We start from the raw sequence: 19,821 nt of genomic DNA, 5'->3' as shown, positions 1-19,821 counted from the left end.
ACTGAAAGTGTAAAAATTAAAAAAAAAAATTAAAAAAATTCCATAAGAAATAAGTCTTGGAATGCTGCAGTTTCCAAATTGCATTTTACTATACATGTCTGTTATACTTGAACTGGTACTGTACTTGGGATGCATATTATACTGAACGAAAAGACTGACACCCTGGTAAAACTGTCCTTCTTGAGAGACTATAGCTCACCACTCTCCCTGGAGGATAAACAAGTTTCTGATGAAACATTGAATAAAAACGGCAGCAGTTTATTGGTTAGCGCTGTCTTGTATTCCTAGGAAGTTTGAGAGCAAAGTACATACCTTGAATTACTGAAGAACACCAATAAGTCGCTTTGGAGGTAAATGTGAGCTTAGTTAATCATGTAATCTTGCATATTTGTCTAGATTCAGTACAAAAGTTGCTGTTTGAAGTCTGCTTAAAAAAACTTAGACACAGACTATTTAGACAATGTGTTGACATCACTTATTGAGATTGATGTTACTGGAAAACCCAAAATAAACTGTACCACTGGTGAAAATGACTTTTATGTGTAATTCCACACATTTTATTTATCAAATTCAAACCAAAACTGCAATATAAACAAACACTGGTATGGAATTAAAACAGTGGATAGGCACTGTCTCTCAGTTTTAGATTTACTTTATTTCAGTTTGGAAGTCTGTATAAGTGATCCAAAGGTTAGTCTTCACCACTAGCCGTTTCATATCTTTATTACACAGTTCCCAGGGAACACCCTTTAGCAATTCTGTTGGCAGCCTCTTCATGAAATCCTTCACATGCAATTCACATTCCATTCCTTCATGTTTGAAAGACATAAAACAACAAGAAGAACTCTATGGAATATAGTTTTGATTTGTACCCATTTTCAAGATGTTAAAAACTTTGATTAAAAAAAGTAAACGTTGAGATACATAAGATCAAGTTTAAATATTTATTTTACACTTTAAAAAGGCAATTTGGCACAGTTAATACAGAGAATGTCATTCTGCTACATGTAACCATTTAAACTTAGTTATTTACATTTACAACTGGTCTGAATTCAGCACACTTCTTTTCAAGTTGTGGTAAAGTCTAAACCACCGTGCTCTTGCTGTGCTCCTGCAGTTCACTAATTTGCCTCTTCAGTTGCACAATTTCTTCCTCCTGCTCCTCAACTTTTCTCTGCAAGCTATAGACAACCTTCAAGGGAAAAGTAGAAGAGAAAAAAAAAAAAAAAAATTTCTCACAATGCTGTATCCAGTTACTGCAAACTAAATTTAAAAAAATATTTGGTTGTATTCATTCTACCACCTTATCTGACAGCTACTATAATCCCTTGTCCAAAAATGGTGGGTTATACCTAGCCAAGACAATTTATGTAATGCTATTTTAATTGTAGGGGGAAACCACTAGAACACTGTTACTCCAATGTTGTACTGAAATGTCATGAATTAAAGTGATACATTAAGAGTGGCTATAGGAATAGAGGCATAGTCCCAAAAAACACCATATTACAAGAGAGCAATGGACCTTTGCTTAAGACAATGCTTGAAGGCCGACCGTACCTCCTCTGTATTATTGAAGAGCTTGCTTTGCAGCAGGTGGGCTGCAGTAGGCCGAAGTGAAGGGTCTGGGCTGGTGAGCAGGCAGATGTAATGACTGAGAACAGGCCAGCGCTGGGTCAAGGTATCTGGGACCTTCCCCTTGCGCAGCTCCCCAAGTGTCTTTACACGTTCCATCTCCGTCCAAAATGGCTGGAAGAGCTCCAATGCAACCATCCCCACACTGTACATATCAGACTTCAAAAGTAAACCAAAAAAAAAAAAAAAAAAAATCATGTTTCTGACAGTATATGGGAACTGGGTAGGAATAATGGCATCAGTGTTCATCGTAAACAAATACACTTTATATGGTTTCTTCTTAATATTGTGTAACAATTCAGAAACAGAAGACTGCAAGTTTTAAATTCTTTTAAAATTAGTCTATGGTAGGAAAAGAAGATTTTATCCTGAAATATAGGAAAACTCCAAATTCTCAGCTATAGGCATACATACATAAGAAAATAATTTTGAATTTGATTGCATTCATAACATTGGTAATTACTTTCTGCCACTGCAGTTTAACATACGGATGCAGTACCTTTGAATCATAATGAGAGCCCTCTAGCTGTTCTGGTGCAGCATAGACAAATGTTCCTACTCCAGTAGTATGGGATGAACCTGAAGGGAGGGGAGGGGAGGGAAAAGAAAGAAGAAAAAAAAAAAAAAAGAAAAAAAAAAGTAGAAATTTAGGGAGAAGAAAACCCAACCAACAGATTATATTATGGGAAATCTCAAAATGAGTTCTTACCAGAGTTCTGTGAGCAGTGAGGTTTATGCTCGATAGCATCCACAATTATATCTTTGCAAGCAAGACCAAAGTCTCCAATCTTTACATGACAGTCAAGTCCATGAAGGAAAATGTTTCTAGGCTGCAAAAGACAGAAGTATAAAAATTAAGCTCCTCATGTAATGGAATATGAATGGTATTTGATTTAAATGACAACTTTAAAGGACTACTTATTTGTTTCTAGGTTCTTCACTGGGTATCAATTGATTTGTAGCCTTCTACATCATGAGGCTTGGTTAAAGGCATGAAATCAAACACTTGATGTTTACTTGAAATTATATTATAGTTATGTTTTGACTGATTATACAGTAGTGGCCCAAAATATTGGCACCCTTGCAAATAACCCACAATTTTACCTAAAAAGTTGAAAGCAAAGTACCAACTCTTTATTTCACTGTTATTAGAGAAACTAAACTTAAATCAGAAAATAAAAAGGAATTACACTGGCAAAAATGGTAGCCCAGACTTAATTTTTCGTAATACAGCTATTGCTCAGAATAACTGCAGCCAAGCACTCCATATAGGCATCAATGATCTTCCTGCATCTCTGCAATGAAGAGTGGGCCAACCTGTCTTGTGCAAACTGCTCCAGCACTCCCAAGATTTTAAGGGTACCTTCTCCAAGCTGCTGTTTCCAGATCACTCCACAGAGAGATTTAGATTTAGACTCATTGCTGGCCACATCTGAACAGTCAAGCATTTTGCCTTTGGCACTATTGCTGAGGGCTTTTTGAAATAGTTCAAGACAAACGATACACAGTGTTTTATTCTTGACATTAAATATAGTTACAAAGGCTTTTTGGATGGGTAATATTCAGTGTGCATCATATTTTTATGTTGTATGTACTGTAAGAAACTAGAAAACCAAAAAAGATTAGCATCTGCTCAGGACATCACAATCACAAAATTACACTATAAAGGTTATGTTGAAAGTTAAAAGTGTAAATCCCCATTAAGCTTCTAACACCAGACTGCAAATAAATGTACTCATGTAAGGAAGACAAAATTTGTGCACTGTATTTCAAAAATATGTAATAGGAACAGTGTTTAAGTTCTCTATTCAAAAATATATACTTTATTAAAATATTTAAAATGTTTAGCCTTCTAATAAAGTTAAACACCTATTTGAGTAAACATGACTTGGGGAAAAAGCTGAAGCTCAACTGCAAGTAAAAGATAAAAGGGTGTGGTAGCACATCAGATGCTTCTTAGTTGTGGTTGCTGGAAGAACTAGATATATTACTCAAGGGCAGCATTAGAATTCTTACTCAGTTTGTATATACCGATTAATGTTCATTATAAGCAATCAAAATCTTATCTAAGTAATTCAACCTCAAATGACTGCATCGATCATTCGCACTTCAAGACGTGTCAGAAAGTTTTATGCAGTGGTGTACATGAAGCAATTCGGACAGAAGATGAAAACAGAAGGACTCCAGATGATGCTCTGAAAATCAACAATGCCAGTTTTCTTCTCACCAAATGGAAAATGTATGGTCTCAAGAACATGTCTTCACAGGTACCTAATTTTCCTGCAATCCTAAAAATTTAATACAAAATTAGACATTTTGGCAACTTTGATCTTTGAAGGAGCTAAATAAGTATACTGCATACCTCTTTAAAACCTACAATATGGGCATTTGAAGGAATATAATTTATATAAAATTGTAAAATTTTACCTTTGTGACAAAAAATAACATTTACTCACTCGATAAACTTTCCTTGCATTACACATAGCAAAGTTAATATCCATTAAGTCTTTCCATTAGTTTAAATAATCTTAAAATTTTCTTCTCCAGAACCATTCCATTCTCCCCATTCATCTAGCTGCAATATACAGGAAAACAGAGAGTCTGGAGACCCTCTTGTATTCTGGGGCTGACCCTGAGATAAGGTAAGCATCCCTTTTTACTACCCTTGTCTAATATAAATAGGTGTTTTTTAATTATTCTCAAAATGAACATTTTGAAAGAGAGCTGAGGAGTATGTTTGTTAGAATGAAATAGATGGATGAGGAAGAAAGCTTTACATAAAATACAGTATCAAGTTGTCTGGAGACGAGCTTTTCGATGGTATCAGTTGTTATAATTCTTCAACGATAAATATGAACAAAACTGGGTGCATTGTCTTCTGAGGTTGCACCAGGCAGTAGCTTGCTTATTTACAGATTGTTTAAACAGATATTGGAATGATCTCTACTGACATTTTGAGAACAAAGTATACTGAAATATTCCAGAACATGCACAGCATATAAATAGTTATAATAAGCATCACCATTTGGTACATTACAATAACCCACAACTACATGAAGACTGAATAGCAACTACTGTTGTGTTCACCCAGGGATCACTTTGGCCACACTGCTCTTCATCTGGTGATTACTCACTGGCCTAGCATCCGTGGTCCCTGGCCCAAGCCATGGACCAAGTTCCAGCGTGCCATGATTGCCATGCAACAGCGTGCAGAGGCTTGCCTGAGGGTGCTGTGTAGATTTGGGGCCAACGTCAACAGCCCAGTGGCCAATGGCTGTCAACAGACTCCTTTACATCTGGCTGTGCGTCATGGTGCCCCATCAGCTGTTGCCATTCTGGCTGGCCATGGAGCCAACATCAATGCCACTGACCAGTTTGGCATGGTGCCCTTGCACATGGCTGCTGGTGTTCTAGACCCCTGCATGACCACAAGCCTCATTTGGGCTGGAGCTGATGTCAACAAGGCTATGCGCCAATCAGGCTCCACAGCCCTCCACATGGCTATTTCGGCTGCAGTCAGTAAGGCTGGGAAAACAACAGTCACTGACCTGCAATGCATCTCAGAACTACTGTCACATGGTGCCTTACCAGACAGCCAAAACATAGCAGGTCGAACACCCCTTCATGAGGCCTGCCAGGGGGGCCGGGAGGAGGTAGTAGACATGCTCCTGCAGTACAATGCTAATGTGAACATGCGCACTGCGTCTGGAGAAAACTGCCTGTTCCTCTTTCTTGATCGAAAGTCCAACCTGTGCTGCACAACACTGCTGAGGAAACTTCTCAGTTTGACCTACCCTTTCACTATCACCGACAAAGAGGGCCTCCTTCCCAGTGTACTACTGATGCCTAAGCATGACTTCCAGAGGGATCTGTTACTGCACCTTTCACAACAGCCCCTCAGTCTTCTTGACATATGTAGAATCTACATACGCCAGCAATATGGGAAAGGGCAAAGAGAAACCCTGAAGGACTTACTACCTGACCGATTATTTAACTTTGTCTACAGCTATAGAGATTGTACATCAGAAATATCATTCTTTGGATATGGTTACCAAATGACCACAAATGAAACCTATACATAATTCTGAATAATGTTTAAATGGGTTATACTGCATATAGCACAAAAATGTATGACTTAGAATTTTTAAACTCTTAAAGTTTCAAGCCATTTCACTAAAACAGTCCAAATGACAGGTGAAGAACTTACCTTAAGGTCTCTGTGCATTATTCCTCTGGAGTGTATATACTGCACTCCTTCCAGTATTGACCGAAAAATTTTGAACGTTTTTTCTGTATTCACACACATGAAGGAATCTACCAGTAAAAAAAATATATATTTTTTAAATGTCTATAAATGAATATGGATAATTTTCAAGTTATGAGAAAATGTAACTTTAAAAGGACAATAAACAAAGGACATAGTACTTTTTGGATTGAACTAGGGTCAGACTGGTAAATTGATAATTAAACCTTCTTAATGTATATAAAGATCTAACATTCTGTTGCCTGTTAAAATGTCAAATAAAATTGTTTCTGTGGATCTTAATTCCATCATTATCTCTGTCTTTTTCTCCATATACTTTTAAACATTCTCCATCTGAAATTAGCAACTCCAGCTGCTACACTTATCACTTTTCCCCTCCATGACAAAACACTCAATCTGTGGTAATACTGTAGCATGATACTTCACAATTTTTATAAATTGCCTCACTAAAAATGAGCATGTGGCCTGACATACAAAACTTTATTAATAGTGTAGGTAGCTGGAAATAGCGGTCTCCAAAAGTCAGAATTCTGTGGCTACATGAGCAGATTAAAAAAATTTAAATGGATTAAAAAGCATCTAAGCAAAGAGGACCAGGGGCTAATGTGCTCACCAGCTGAAGATGCCTGCTCCTCTCTGAACCTGCTGTTTCGTTCCAAGATCCAGTCCCTCAGAGAGAGCTCACACAGCTGCATCTGGATATAGAGCATGAGGTGGAACTGCACCTGTACAGCACGGTGAGGAATTACAGCAACAAGCTGACATAGCACAACACTGTCACAATGTTGTGAAGAACACTTGACGAGAAAATTGTATTTTAAATGCATCACTCCTGAAATTGTAGTATTAAATCTACACTACAAAACATATCTGTAAGAACACACTAAAACTAAATCGATGACATTTTGGATTATTTTAAAAGCAGCACAGGGACACAGTGTCTAGTGTCTTCCAGTATGATTTGACAAGCATTTGATCCCCGCTTAGCCTGCGTGGAGTCTGAATGTTCTTCCAGTATTGGTGTGGGTTTCCACCAGGTAACTCCCCCAAGTCCAAAGAGACGCGTTTCAGCAGGACTGGTGACTAAACTTCTCATAGGGTGTACGTACGTATGTACTGTGTGTGCGCTACACTATGGTGCGTAGATGGGGGAATGACTACAGGGAGTTAAGCGCAGAGTATCTAACACTGTGAACTGCGTCTGGAGAAAACTGCCTTGTTACTCTTTCTTGATCGCAAGTCCAACCTCTGCTGCTTGGATAAAAGTGTCAGACAAATACTGCACAGTGACCATTCTCTAAATGTCCTTTTGGTGAAATGTGCTGAGTAAATATATATGTATATTTTAAAGAACTAATGTTATTACAAATGACACCACACAAACAATAATTTACAAATACATGTAGTTTGTGTTCTTTAAACTGAATGAAAGTATGAAAGAATATACATTCAAAGTATAGACTATATAATAAAGAATTTGCCTGGATAATTTAGTTGTACAAATGTCTTTTTTGAAACAAAGTTACATACACTGGCTCCTCAGCTTGTGAGCACGAGAGACTGGATAGCCACTTGTAAAATTTCTTCATAAAATCAAAGTCCCTTTTACCACAAAGTGAGAATGAGAGAAAGCTTAACAATACAGGCTTCCCTGTATATATTTACTTGTTTGGTTTAGTAAAAACCTCAGAAAAAGCTGAAATAAAAATACTCTGTAAAACAGTTTCACTTTAAATCATACTAAAATTGAAACCAATTTAAAATTAAAGAATGCTATTTTAACAGCCTCCTTATCAATCCCATGGGAATGTGTTAATATATCAGTTTCTCACCACTTCCCTTATTATCCACACTATCACTGAAAGCTTAACAGAGACATCCCTTGATGTATTTACTAGTTAGGTTCTACAAAGTTCTTAGACAAAGCCAGTATATAAAAATACATTATTATATACAAATAACTTTATACACCCCAAGACTTACTGGGGTGGACAAAATAACACAAAGTCCACATGAATAAGGAGTAATTTTTAAATAATAATCACAAATACATCACAGCTGCAAAGGTCAGTCACATTAAGGTGACTGCTCATTAGCAGTGTGTGTCAGTTATAAAATAAGTCTTAGAATGAATACTTCGATACACGAGTTTTCAGAGCAAATTGTAGCAATTAACAGAGTTCTGAAGAGGAATAGTTTGTGCCCAAATTACTGGTTCAGAAAAATGCAAAATGAGAAATGAACTACCACTTCTCCTTGTGTTGGTATAATGTACTTTTTGTATTGCTCTTGCAGATATGTGTCATTTTGGAGAAAAGTGTCCGTTAAATGAATAAATGTAAATTATATGGGTTTAGGGGGTGCGGTGGCGCAGTGGGTTGGACCGCAGTCCTGCTCTCCGGTGGGTCTGGGGTTCAAGTCCCGCTTGGGGTGCCTTGCGGCGGACTGGCGTCCCGTCCTGGGTGTGTCCCCTTCCCCCTCCGGCCTTACGCCCTGTGTTGCCGGGTAGGCTCCGGTTCCCCGTGACCCCGTATGGGACAAGCGGTTCTGAAAATGTGTGTGTGTGTGTATATGGGTTTAACGGAAGAGTCTCAAAAACAGTAACACCATATGCGAAACATGAACAAACTGCACTGACAAAGAGGAACAGTTCTCACAAATTGAAGCTTACCCATCGGGATAAAGGGAAACTGCACAAAATAGTTTCCAACTCAAGCACAGACTTAAAATTTATGATAGAATTGAATCAGCAGCTCTGTGACCCAGTATCAACAAAAACTGTATGTTATGAGTTTCACAAAGCTGATATTCATTGCAGGGCTAACATCCAAGGCTAATGAACAAAGATGCATAACCTGGTATAAGAAGCTCAAAACCTGGACCCCTGTACAACACAGAAAAGTAATATTGTCTGATTAGTCATACTTTACCCGATTTCCTACATCCAGACAAGTTTACACCTGATAAAAGGCAAAGGATGCCTTCAACTCACGATGTCTTTCGTCAAGTGTTAAACATGGTGGGGGATCTGAAATAGTTTGGGCAGCCGTCTCGTGGGAGTCATCAGGTCAGGTGATTGCTCTGTATGGTTGTATAACGGCCAAGGAGCATGAGGGCATTTTACAGGACCAGTGCAAACACTGTTCTTTCACAATGTTCCCATATTCCAGAATAATAATGTCCCCATGCACACAGCTAAACAAAGTCAACAGTGATTTTGTGAATGCCAAGATGAAGTCACAGGCTTCCACAGCCTCCCTAATCACCAGATCTTAAAATCATTGATCCTTTATTGTAGGACCTGGAGCGCAGAGTGTAAATCAGATTTCCACCGCCTTTGATCGTCAAAGAACAGGAAGTTTTTCTTCTTAAGGAACAGTGCAATATCCCAATACAAAGGGTTCAAGACTTTATAGAATTTCAATAAGGAATGAAGCTGCTCTGAAAGCAAAGGGTGGTCCAATATATTGTCAGATGTTTATTTTGTCCACTGCCCTTAACATTTTTTTTAAATTCCAACAAATTTAAATGATGGAAAATAAAAATACCATCTCTCCACAAACTTCAGTTTAAAGGAAATTTTTCATCAGTTCATTCAATTGTTATTGACCAGGGTTATCGATCAATTGTTATCAACACTCACAAACATGAGACATGAATTGAACTAACGCACACATTTACATTACTACATTTAGTTAACAGACAATTTCCTCCAAAGCAACTTCCAATGAACACCGTGTAGTGTTATCAGCCCACACTTTATGCACCAAGGTGACTTACACGGCTATATATACTACTTACAACGGGTCACTCATCCATACACCAGTGAAACACACCATGGGTGACTCAGAGTCACCAATCCACCAGAACAACATGTCTTTGGACCATGGGAGGAAACCCACACAGACACGGAGAGAAGATGCAAACTCCACACAGACTAAGCGGGGATCAAGCCCACGTCCTCTTGCACCACCCAGGCACTGGGAGACTGCAACGCTACTCGCTCTGCCACCAATGCCACCCACCCATGCTCTTTCTGTTTGAGCACATTTTGCTGCCAACTAACAACAGGAGGTGGAACACACACACAAAAAAAAATTTAGAGTAGATTTTAGTGAATGTGTTACAAAAAAAAATGATGCTTGTACCTTCAAAAGTTACCTAAAATATTCATGACATGAGGAGCCAGTGTATATTAAATTCTGCACTAATTCTGTCTAAAAGAAAGTACGCTCTTCTAAGTCTTTTCTTAAAATAAATGGGAACTCTGAGTGCACTCCACTACAATTTTAAATCAATAATTAAAACAATTGTATACTGCAGACACTAAAAGAACAAGACTCTGAAGTCAGAGATGTTATTCAAATGATCAGCAACATGAGTGCTACTGAGATGTTTGTAATCTTCCATAAGCAAACAGGTTTATTATGAAAGCAATTTTTTCAAGTGTGCTGATTTAAACTACATAGATTAGGACCAGTATGTCATATAGCAGCTGTCTGTCATACCTCCCTGTTATTTCGGTGGCCATCCATTCGGAAGCAGGAGTTGTTTAACTCCAGATTGCTCCTGCTTGAGTCATCCTCAGTGAGCATGGAGCTCTCCCAGCTGGGCATGGGGCAGCAGCCCGCTCTGGCAGCTGCTGCCGTGCGTGATGTTCCCAAAAAAACACAGGGGACAAAGTCTTCTAGGTTGGGCCTGCCTTTTTGGCACATCACTTGGCTTTTACCTGGTGTGGTTTCTGATGCTTTTTTAGATGAATCCATTTGTTTCAACTCTGCCACTGTACATTGTGTCTTACTCTTTTGACAGTCTGAGCCTTCAAAGACTATTGATGATCCACTACTACTGCCCACGCTCATTTCATCATGGCTGTGGAGACATTAAGAGGCTATGAAATTTTCTACCGTTAAAATAAATTTGTAAATATTTTACCACTCACATTAAAAATACAAAGAACAACTTACTTTTCTCTTAAAGATGATGTTTTTAAGGCTGGGAGATTAGAGCTGACAAATTTTTGGCCTGCAAAAGAAAATTAAGACTGTAAAATGAATACACTTGCTTATGACTGTAAAATGAATACACTTGCTCTTAATATTTGATATAAATCCACAGGGGCAGTAAGTGCAATTTTACTGCGTAGTCCTTTGGGACTAATATCAGTATTGATGTTGACTTCCGATAATACAAAATAATTAATGGTATCAAAAGATCACCATCAATATTGCCTTTTAAAAAATATCAAAGACAGAATTCATAATATGATTCATAAATACGAAAAACTGCATAAGATAATAATTTTCTTATCAGCAAAATTAATACAAAACAACAACTACTGATCATCATGATCAGAAAACACAGCAGTAGATTTAAACATTACACCAGGTAAGGAAGAATAAGAGTTTTTTTACATTTTGGAACATCTCTGCCTCCTTACAGGAGATAATTATTATGCAAATAGTAACATAGGCTGCATGTGAATGTAAAACAAAGCTCTCATGATAATGCAAAAAGAAACCAGTGACATACTATTGACTGCAGGCTGCACATGCTCCATCCAGGCAGTGTGATAGCCCACAATGTTGGCATGCTGCAGGCTGGAAAGCACCTTTACTTCCCTCAAAACCTGTAATGAAAGTGAGACAATTTCATAATAATTTAACTACATGGTCTGGCAACATATTACCATGTTTGTGCATTGTTCATGAGCTTTTGTCCTTAAATGTGACCAACCACCCTGTTACTAGGATGTTGGTATCTCCATGAAATTCTACCATGAAGAACTTGTTTGCTGCAGAAGCACAACCACACCTTCATACAGTCCTCTCTTGTAACATTCTTGATCAAAATTTTCTTCACTGCATAATTCTGGCCATCCAGTTTGTTTATTACCTAAAGGGACACAAAAAAAGAATAAAAATGCACCTTCGGAAAACTTAGATGAGATTAGTTTGATTAACTCATTGTACAACTGTTATATCTTGATAATAATCACAGTGGTACTTTAAATGTACATTACCTTGAAAACTTTTCCATAAGATCCTTTGCCAAGTCTACAGATTTCCTCAAATTCACTGAGGTAACGAGAGGTCTGTGCTTGGAAAAGGCCATCTTTTGATCTACATTAATGCAAAAATAAATATATGATATATATATGAGACATTCACTTTTACATTTATTTATTTATTAAGCAGATGCTCTTCTCCAAAGCAACATGAAATGACTACTATTTACATTTACTGAATAGCATTTAGTTGACTCTTTTATCCTAGGTGACTTACAATGTTAGATACACTGGACTGAATCTCCTGAGAATCTTTCACCCATCTACACAGCAGAACAATGTAACACATTCACAAATACAAACACACACACGGGCCAATTTAGGGTCACCAATTCACCTGAAACACGTTTTGACTGTGGGAGGAAATTCATACGAGCATGGAGAGAACATGCAAACTCAACACACACTGAGCAGGGATTGAAAATGCGGAATAGCATAGCCCAGGTACTGTGAGGCACCATGTAAACTTGTTCAGCGAGTATGAATTTATATCAGAAGTGAGTGAGAGGGTGTTTTCACCGATATTTGTGTTTAATGTTCTGTTTTTTGCATAAAATATTGAATAAATACATGAACACTATGTAGTATCATAATTACATGTGCTTTGGTTCTGAAAGTGTGTGTGTGTTGAACAAGTCGAGGAAGACAACCATACAGTGTTACAGCATAATTAGCAAAGGCAAACTGCCTTGTTGTGTTGTGTTATGGTAACTAGTCTTAACCGCTATAGTAAATGCGTGCCAATTTTGGGGCTCAGGAACATATAAATTGAAATTATTAAATTATTTAAATTGAAATTTATTTGTAATTATGTCTTCAAGTGATGGGAATTCAGTTTATGACGGGTTCTTCCGGAGCACATACCTTTGTAAGGTGGGAGAAGACTATATGTAATTTTGCCAACTTCATATATTGTCATTCCTGAACTCAAATCTCACACACACACACACACACACACACACACACACACACACTTTCTGAACCGCTTGTCCCATATGGGGTCACGGGGAACCGGAGCCTACCCGGTAACACAGGGCGTAAGGCCGGAGGGGGAGGGGACACAACCAGGACGGGACGCCAGTCCGTCGCAAGGCACCCCAAGCGGGACTCAAACCCCAGACCCACTGGAGAGCAGGACCCGGTCCAACCCACTGCACCGCCGCACCCGAACTCAAATCATTCAGATAAATTTCAAATGTACAGTGGAGCACTTCTAAACACTTCATAAATACAAAAATCACATTCAAAATGGTTTAATCAGTAAAACTACAGAAACATACTTACCTCATTTTAAGGCCCTGGGCATCTGAATTTAAGTATTTATGATCCTATAACAATAAACAAAAGTCTGTATGTTAGAAAAAACAGTGGGATTTTGTGTCAAATATGATAGAGATTATGCTTTGTTTTTATTGATTGGGCATGCATCAGCCATTCTTCACCTGGGGGAAGAGGGAGGTACTGGCTGCATGCAAGAGTTCTGTGAAGGCCCTGTTGTGCTGCAGTCGCACTGTGCTGAACTCATCACTAATGGCCAGTGGAGACAGCAGGTTCATTGCTGCCAGCCGCTGACCGATCACTGGAGAGGCACAAAGAGAACAAAAAAGAGATGGTGAAATACAGCAAAACATTCAGATATTTTTATATTAACTGCAAGACTGCAACCTGAATTTGTACTCCTATACATATAAGTGGATATGAAACACGCAAACAACTGCTGTGCCAAAATGGTGCACCACATCTACAATTAAATTTAATACAGCATCACTCTGAATTAAAAGACAGCAAATAATCTGTATCAAATCAAAACTTACTCCACAGGAAAAGAAATTACCTATAAAAACCCTTAACATAATAAAAGACGACAGTTGGGTACACACCCTTGAAGAGTGTACGTGAGCGATGAGGATCTTTTTCATAGACACAACACAAGTGTTCTAGTAGAGATCCCAGAAGCAGATGGTTGGGAATAGCAGAAGCAAACTCCTGAATGGATGGGTACTGTTTGGCAGCCTTCAGAACCTCACCGTTTTCAGCAGCATCAGAAGCTATTTATGAAAGAGCACAACAGATGGGAGCAGGTTCAATACTGGAATTTCATTTCATTTTGCCTGATTCGCAAAGTAGTTTACTCAAGTGTGTTAAAAATACCACCTCATTAGAAGTGCTGCATGACAAATATGAGCAGAAGATGAAAAGAACAATCTAAATGTTATACCCATTATACATGTGACTATATAGTTTCAATTGCAAAGGAAACAAAACCCTGTACCAAACCTATTTTAGTGTTGTATTTCAAATTCGGTGTCTTGAACGGAGAAAACCAAGTCTTACCTTCAGAAATAACTTTTGCAATTAACTGAAAAATGTCTTTATTCTCTTGCTCCATATTTTGTAATAAAAAAATGCGTTTTAAGAGGATTCAGACCCACCTGAACATTCAAACTACTTTCAAATTATGTCTCCACTTTATGCTGAAGGCGTGTTCATCAGTAAGGCTTATCAGTCAAAAACATTAGAAGCAGATCACTCCCCCACACTGACTCGAAGAGCTGCAGAAAAACTTTGACAAACACAGGAACCTAAGAGATCCACTGAAATGTATGGAACCTACTTAAATACTAGACAAGTGCTGTTCCATTTCACAGACTGACAATTGCTACAAACAGTAGTCTGATGTCTAAAGTAGCCAAAAAAAATTGATATTCACTGGGAAAGAATTTTTTTTTTTTTTAAACATTAAAGCCACACATTTCCAGACTGCAGTGTTTATACTCATTTGGTGTTTATACTCAAATTGAAATCCAACATTATTAACCATTATTTAGCTGTCACTTTTTGTCCAAAGGGATATACAGTGTCAGCAACTCAACTTTACAATGATTAACTGTACCGATTTATACAGCAGAATATCCTTACTGTATTAGTTCAAAACAAATACCTAAAGTGTACTTAAGCAGAAGCAGGATTTGAATCAGAAACCTTCCAAAGCAAAGCAAAAATCCTAACCACTATTCTACGTACTATCCTTAACTAAAGCAAATGTACCGTTTGATATTGTTATAAATGTATGCATATCTGTTACACCGTAGGATGAGTTTCTTATGGACATTACTTAACCTTTAAATGTCATCATATGATTGCCATCCTGTAACCATGTAAGTACCCAGACAAAGACCTAAGGACACTAGGGTCCTAAGAAGCTAAGGACAAGGGCAGATAAATAATTTTAAACAACACAGCAATGTGCCAACTCAACACAGATACAATACCTTACAAACTACATGTTCCTGTATCCCTGACAGACAGAAAGTAGTAGACTTACAGTATTTAATTATTCAATCAACAAGCACTTATGGCTTCGTGCATTTGCTGGAAAAATAGATTTCTTCAAAAGAACATTTCAATCACATTAATTTTTGCAAAAAAATTAACACTTTACAATAATTGTTAATGTAAATTTGTTCATTCACTTAGGTGAGGTTTTCTCCAGGGGGGCTTACAATGATTTAACTTGTGTGGTAAGTACTGTGCTCACTAGTGCTATAGCAGGAGGTGGAATTTAAACCTGGGATCAAGATGGCAGCTCTAACTATTGTGCCACCTGCTGCACACTAGTACACAACACAACTGCCCAAACGCAAACATACAAAGGCCTCTTGTGGCACATCTCTGAAATAACTGCAGGACATTGGCAAAAGGGAAGATCCATTGATTTTATCAAAAAGAGAAATAACCTTTATGTTTAAGGCAGTGGCTTCGTAAGAACCAGAAAAATCACTTCAAATCACTGTTCAAAAATCACAGTGTTCCAGAAGAGGACAAATATTACTCAATTACGCTAGAGAACTGTATGCACCACTGGAGTCCAGCGTTTGGAACTATATTATATTATAACAACCCATGTTACTGGGAGTTTGAGCGGGAAAATGGTTTAATTGTAAACAGTTGGATTGTGGGTAAAACAGAATTGTGTTCAACCACTGTGGTTGTCTGTCTGGTGGCTAATTAAAGAAAAAGGAAAGCCTGTGAGGTGCTAAGCAGGCTGGGGCAGGTGGTTTGAGGTGCAGATCCTCGAGAAAAAGGGGTCCTCTCGCCGATACATCTCGCTGTCTCCTGGTGCTCCAACAGACATTCGCAATGAATGCTGTCCATAAGTCATTCTTCGTCCCATTGGAGCACAGCACACTACAATATCATTTACTGATCAGTGTTACAGTTAGATACCCAGCTGCACAATGATTTACCCTTTTGTACAACAGGGCCTTTCACTGTATCAATCCAAACGTTGAACCCAACCCCCGCAAACACCGACATGGATTCGATGTCAACTTGACGCCGAATCTTCACTGAGGAATTGTACAAGCAAAATAAATCTTGACCTTTTCAAGTTTTTCTAAAGATTATTTTGACAAACAAGGTTTACAAGGAAACAAATTTCCATCAAAACGTGAACAAACGATACTATAGACAACCCTTTGCGCTCACTACAAAAACAAAGCAGTTTTGGCCTTTAACAGGAAACTATTCAGAAGCAAACCGATTTTCACTATTAAAAAAACTTGTCATAACCGTACATCATCCATGCGGATTCAACATTGTGCAAGTCACAGATGGTCGGAACATGTGACCAAGTAAGTGGCAGCTAGGCCTGGGTGCAACGTGCTGTGCGATTGGTTAGTTTCTAATTCAAATTCAATTTGTTTATTTCTGAAAGGCTCAAAAGAGCTGGAATTGCTGCTAGATGCAAGAAATCGAAAAATTAAACGAAAAACAACAACACTAAACTTATAAATGAATCAATTATATTTGTATTTATTTTCTGTTAAGATATTAAGTCAATTTTATTGACTTTATTTTAAATTAGAAAATTAACATTATATACTGAGAAATAGAATATTTGTTTGTATTTTTATAATTATCTATCAAAGTTAATGTTTGCCAGTTACTAATAGACAAATTTATAATACAAGTAAATCTCACATAACTCAAAATGGCTTAAGTTTTATTACATCATGGCAATTTATACCTATAAAGTAATCTGCAAGAGCTGATTTTTACCAAGCCCAAAAATGTCAAGTTTCAAGAGGTTAACTGTATTTTGTTTAATTAAAAAAAGAATTTCAGGAACTGTAATTCAAATCTTTGCTTAGTCAAAACAAAAATGTTTGATATCGATTTTATTTTTGCAATAAAGAATTTTAGTAAATGTTATTCAGATCTTTGATTTTTTGTAAACTTTGTTTTTTCAGTCTAGTTTCAGATGTCGCTCTAATAACTCAGTTCTTTTCCTTATGGAAAAAACTTGGGTGAGAGATTATCCTTTGCTTGGCATTTTGAATAAATCACAAAATCATGATCCTAACAGCTTTGATTCTGTTGTTGATTACAGTAAGAATCAGGATAGATGCCATCCGTTTTATCGTACGTATGCATGAATTATATCTTTATTTTTGCCCCCCACCCCCCCCAACGAAGACTGATCCATACCTGGGACTGGCATTCCTGTGTAAAAACATGTATATACAGAGCGCCAACAAAAATTAAGATAACCAAAATTTAGCACAAGCATAAGCATTCAAGAATATCACAAAACTTGATACTTTAGGGTGTGAAGGTATTTCTGCAAAGCTAAGAAGAGTGGTGTGTGATCTACAAGTTGAAACAATAATTTTATAGAAGAATGGCCACTGAGAGAAAGAGAACTTTAATAAAAGTAGGGGAATCTTGACCTAACATATTCTGTGGAATGACCGATTAATCTTCACCTAATCTTGAGGGAGAACTGGTGAATAAGAAGGTGAAACTTGAGCGTTATGTTTTCCCCACGTGAATGAAGGTGAATGCTTGAGGGGGTGGGGTCAAGGTTCTGATTGACAGGTGCGTAAGTGCAAGTACGTCGTATCCGACGGCGTTTTCAGGCACACAAGAGGAAGTAACTTCGAAATGACGTCAACGTCAAGGCTGTACCGACGCGCTACATTATGGGAGACGAAATTCGAGGCCACAGCGATTCAACGCAGCTGTCTACCTACTGTCGAACTGGACACTTTCGTCGTCCTCCTTTGGGAACTCAAAGCCGTTCGCGTCGACCGTGTGGCTCCTGCTTGCCGCGGGACGCCGCACGAGCCTGTAGTCACTGCTCGAACTTTCCTCCGCGTCCCACATCGCGTGTCTCTCTGGTCCAGTCAGTCAGTGTGTCTGTTAGCCCCCCCAGGCAGCTGGCAGTTCGCCTTTCCTAGTACTTAACTCACTGTCACTCTCCAAAACGGTATCATTTACACTGCACGTCTTCGGCGTACGAACATGGTTAATTCGTTATTGACGAGCTAAGCCGTCTCCTGTTTTACCAGTCCACTGGTGAGGTAACTACTAGTAACGACCTGAACAAAAACAGTAGCTGCCGTTCAACCTCGTGGCGGCCATGTTTACCGCTCACGTGTAGTAAGGGCTCAAAGGAAGTTACCATAGTTTATCAAAACGGAAAGGTACATGTGTATGTTCATTTCATCAACATACAACGACAGTCTCCGAATTACGTAATGTTTTAGGAGCTGTTTGCGTATTTAAACTATTCACTGTTCCTAAATAGCATTCTCATCGAAAATTTTGAAACTGACTCTGATAGCTAAGATTGCTAGCACTCTTGTCTTGATGTTTACGTTAACCTCAAATTGACTACTATCTTTAAGACTCAATTTGAGTTCCAAACTGACTGGTTAAGCGCAAACGTTTTGAATTTGCGTTTATAATTCAGTCGGTAAAACAAACTGGTCCCGTTGACGCTTTTAATTTTTTTCGTAGTTTTACACAGTCCCTAATGTAAGTAAGGCAAAAAAAAAATGGCGACAGTTGGGGCAAAGATGGTTGTGTGACTAAGAAATCTTAAGTGACTGGATTTAGAACTGCTTTTCTCTGGAAGAATTACAGTTTATGGGTCTTAGGGCATCAAAAAAAAGCTTCACAAGAGGAACGTCTTTTCTAAATACATCCATAATACTGCAATGGTGCAGTTATTAAAATTTAGTTAGTAATCGTAAATATACAGAATAGTGTTAGTGTAAATTCTTCATTGCGTTTGTTTACAAAATGTACAACTTTCTCCAGGCTCCCTGCCCACCTGGAAAGAGAAACCCTCAGAACTGACAGTATTTTAGTGGAAAACAAGGTCATGGACCAGTGAAAATGAACCAGCTTCTCAAGCAGATGATCCTGTGTTCATAAAAGATCTTTGGCACTTGTAAGAGATGATGAAATGTGAGGTAAAACATTGCAGCATGTATCACACTACAATAGGTATTTTGACTCATGGCTATTATATTTTTTAATATCTACATTTACATTTATTCATTTAGTAGATGCTTTGAATGAATTTTTCTCTAAGTAGTGTTAACTAACCGGGAGTTGTTCCTGGTGCTCAAAAAGCCAAGTTCTGCCTATTAGCAGTGTAGTGTTCTTTTAAGTTTTCTTGTTTTGAGGTTTTTTTTTTTTAAATGCAAAAACAGCGCTACAGACCTCGCGATAACAGCAAAATGCACATCAGATTACTCTGAAATTTTGCTTTCATTTGTTTATTTTATTTATACGAATACTTAGGTTTAGTGCCACTGGTTGAATGAATTATGTATAAATAATTATAGGATTGCGAAACTGTACACCTTAAAATTTAACCAGAAAAGTATTTTTGCGGATGACTTGTTGTAGGGACTTCAGCAATACTAGTAAAAAAAAAAAAACCACACACATTTAATTGAATAGCAAAAATGGAGAGAAAAGAAACTGTACAGAAATAACGGTTACCCATTTCATCCTGAGAAACATTCCAACAGACAGAATCCGACAAAATACTTTTAAATGA

General features: G+C 37.9%; 1 protein-coding gene across 1 annotated transcript; it reads right to left on the bottom strand.

Moving 5' to 3' along the window:
- Positions 1-653: 653 nt before the first annotated feature.
- On the bottom strand, positions 654-18,392 carry eif2ak1 (eukaryotic translation initiation factor 2-alpha kinase 1). The gene is made up of 15 exons (XM_018762111.2): positions 17,999-18,392; positions 13,844-14,011; positions 13,406-13,542; positions 13,248-13,291; positions 11,919-12,018; positions 11,711-11,791; positions 11,429-11,525; positions 10,864-10,921; positions 10,405-10,768; positions 6,510-6,621; positions 5,840-5,946; positions 2,342-2,462; positions 2,132-2,211; positions 1,558-1,791; positions 654-1,192 (listed from the first exon to the last, which is right to left on the bottom strand). Exons 1-15 carry the CDS (start codon positions 18,129-18,131, stop codon positions 1,085-1,087), a joined length of 1,944 nt encoding a protein of 647 aa, XP_018617627.2. The 5' UTR covers positions 18,132-18,392; the 3' UTR covers positions 654-1,084.
- Between the last annotated feature and the right edge of the window lie 1,429 nt (positions 18,393-19,821).

The sequence above is a fragment of the Scleropages formosus genome, chromosome 20 (genome assembly GCF_900964775.1).
Source record: "Scleropages formosus chromosome 20, fSclFor1.1, whole genome shotgun sequence".
In the NCBI taxonomy this organism is placed as follows: domain Eukaryota; kingdom Metazoa; phylum Chordata; class Actinopteri; order Osteoglossiformes; family Osteoglossidae; genus Scleropages; species Scleropages formosus.
The sequence above is the reverse complement of the archived record's forward strand: the minus strand, read 5'-3'. Positions and strand labels throughout refer to the sequence as shown.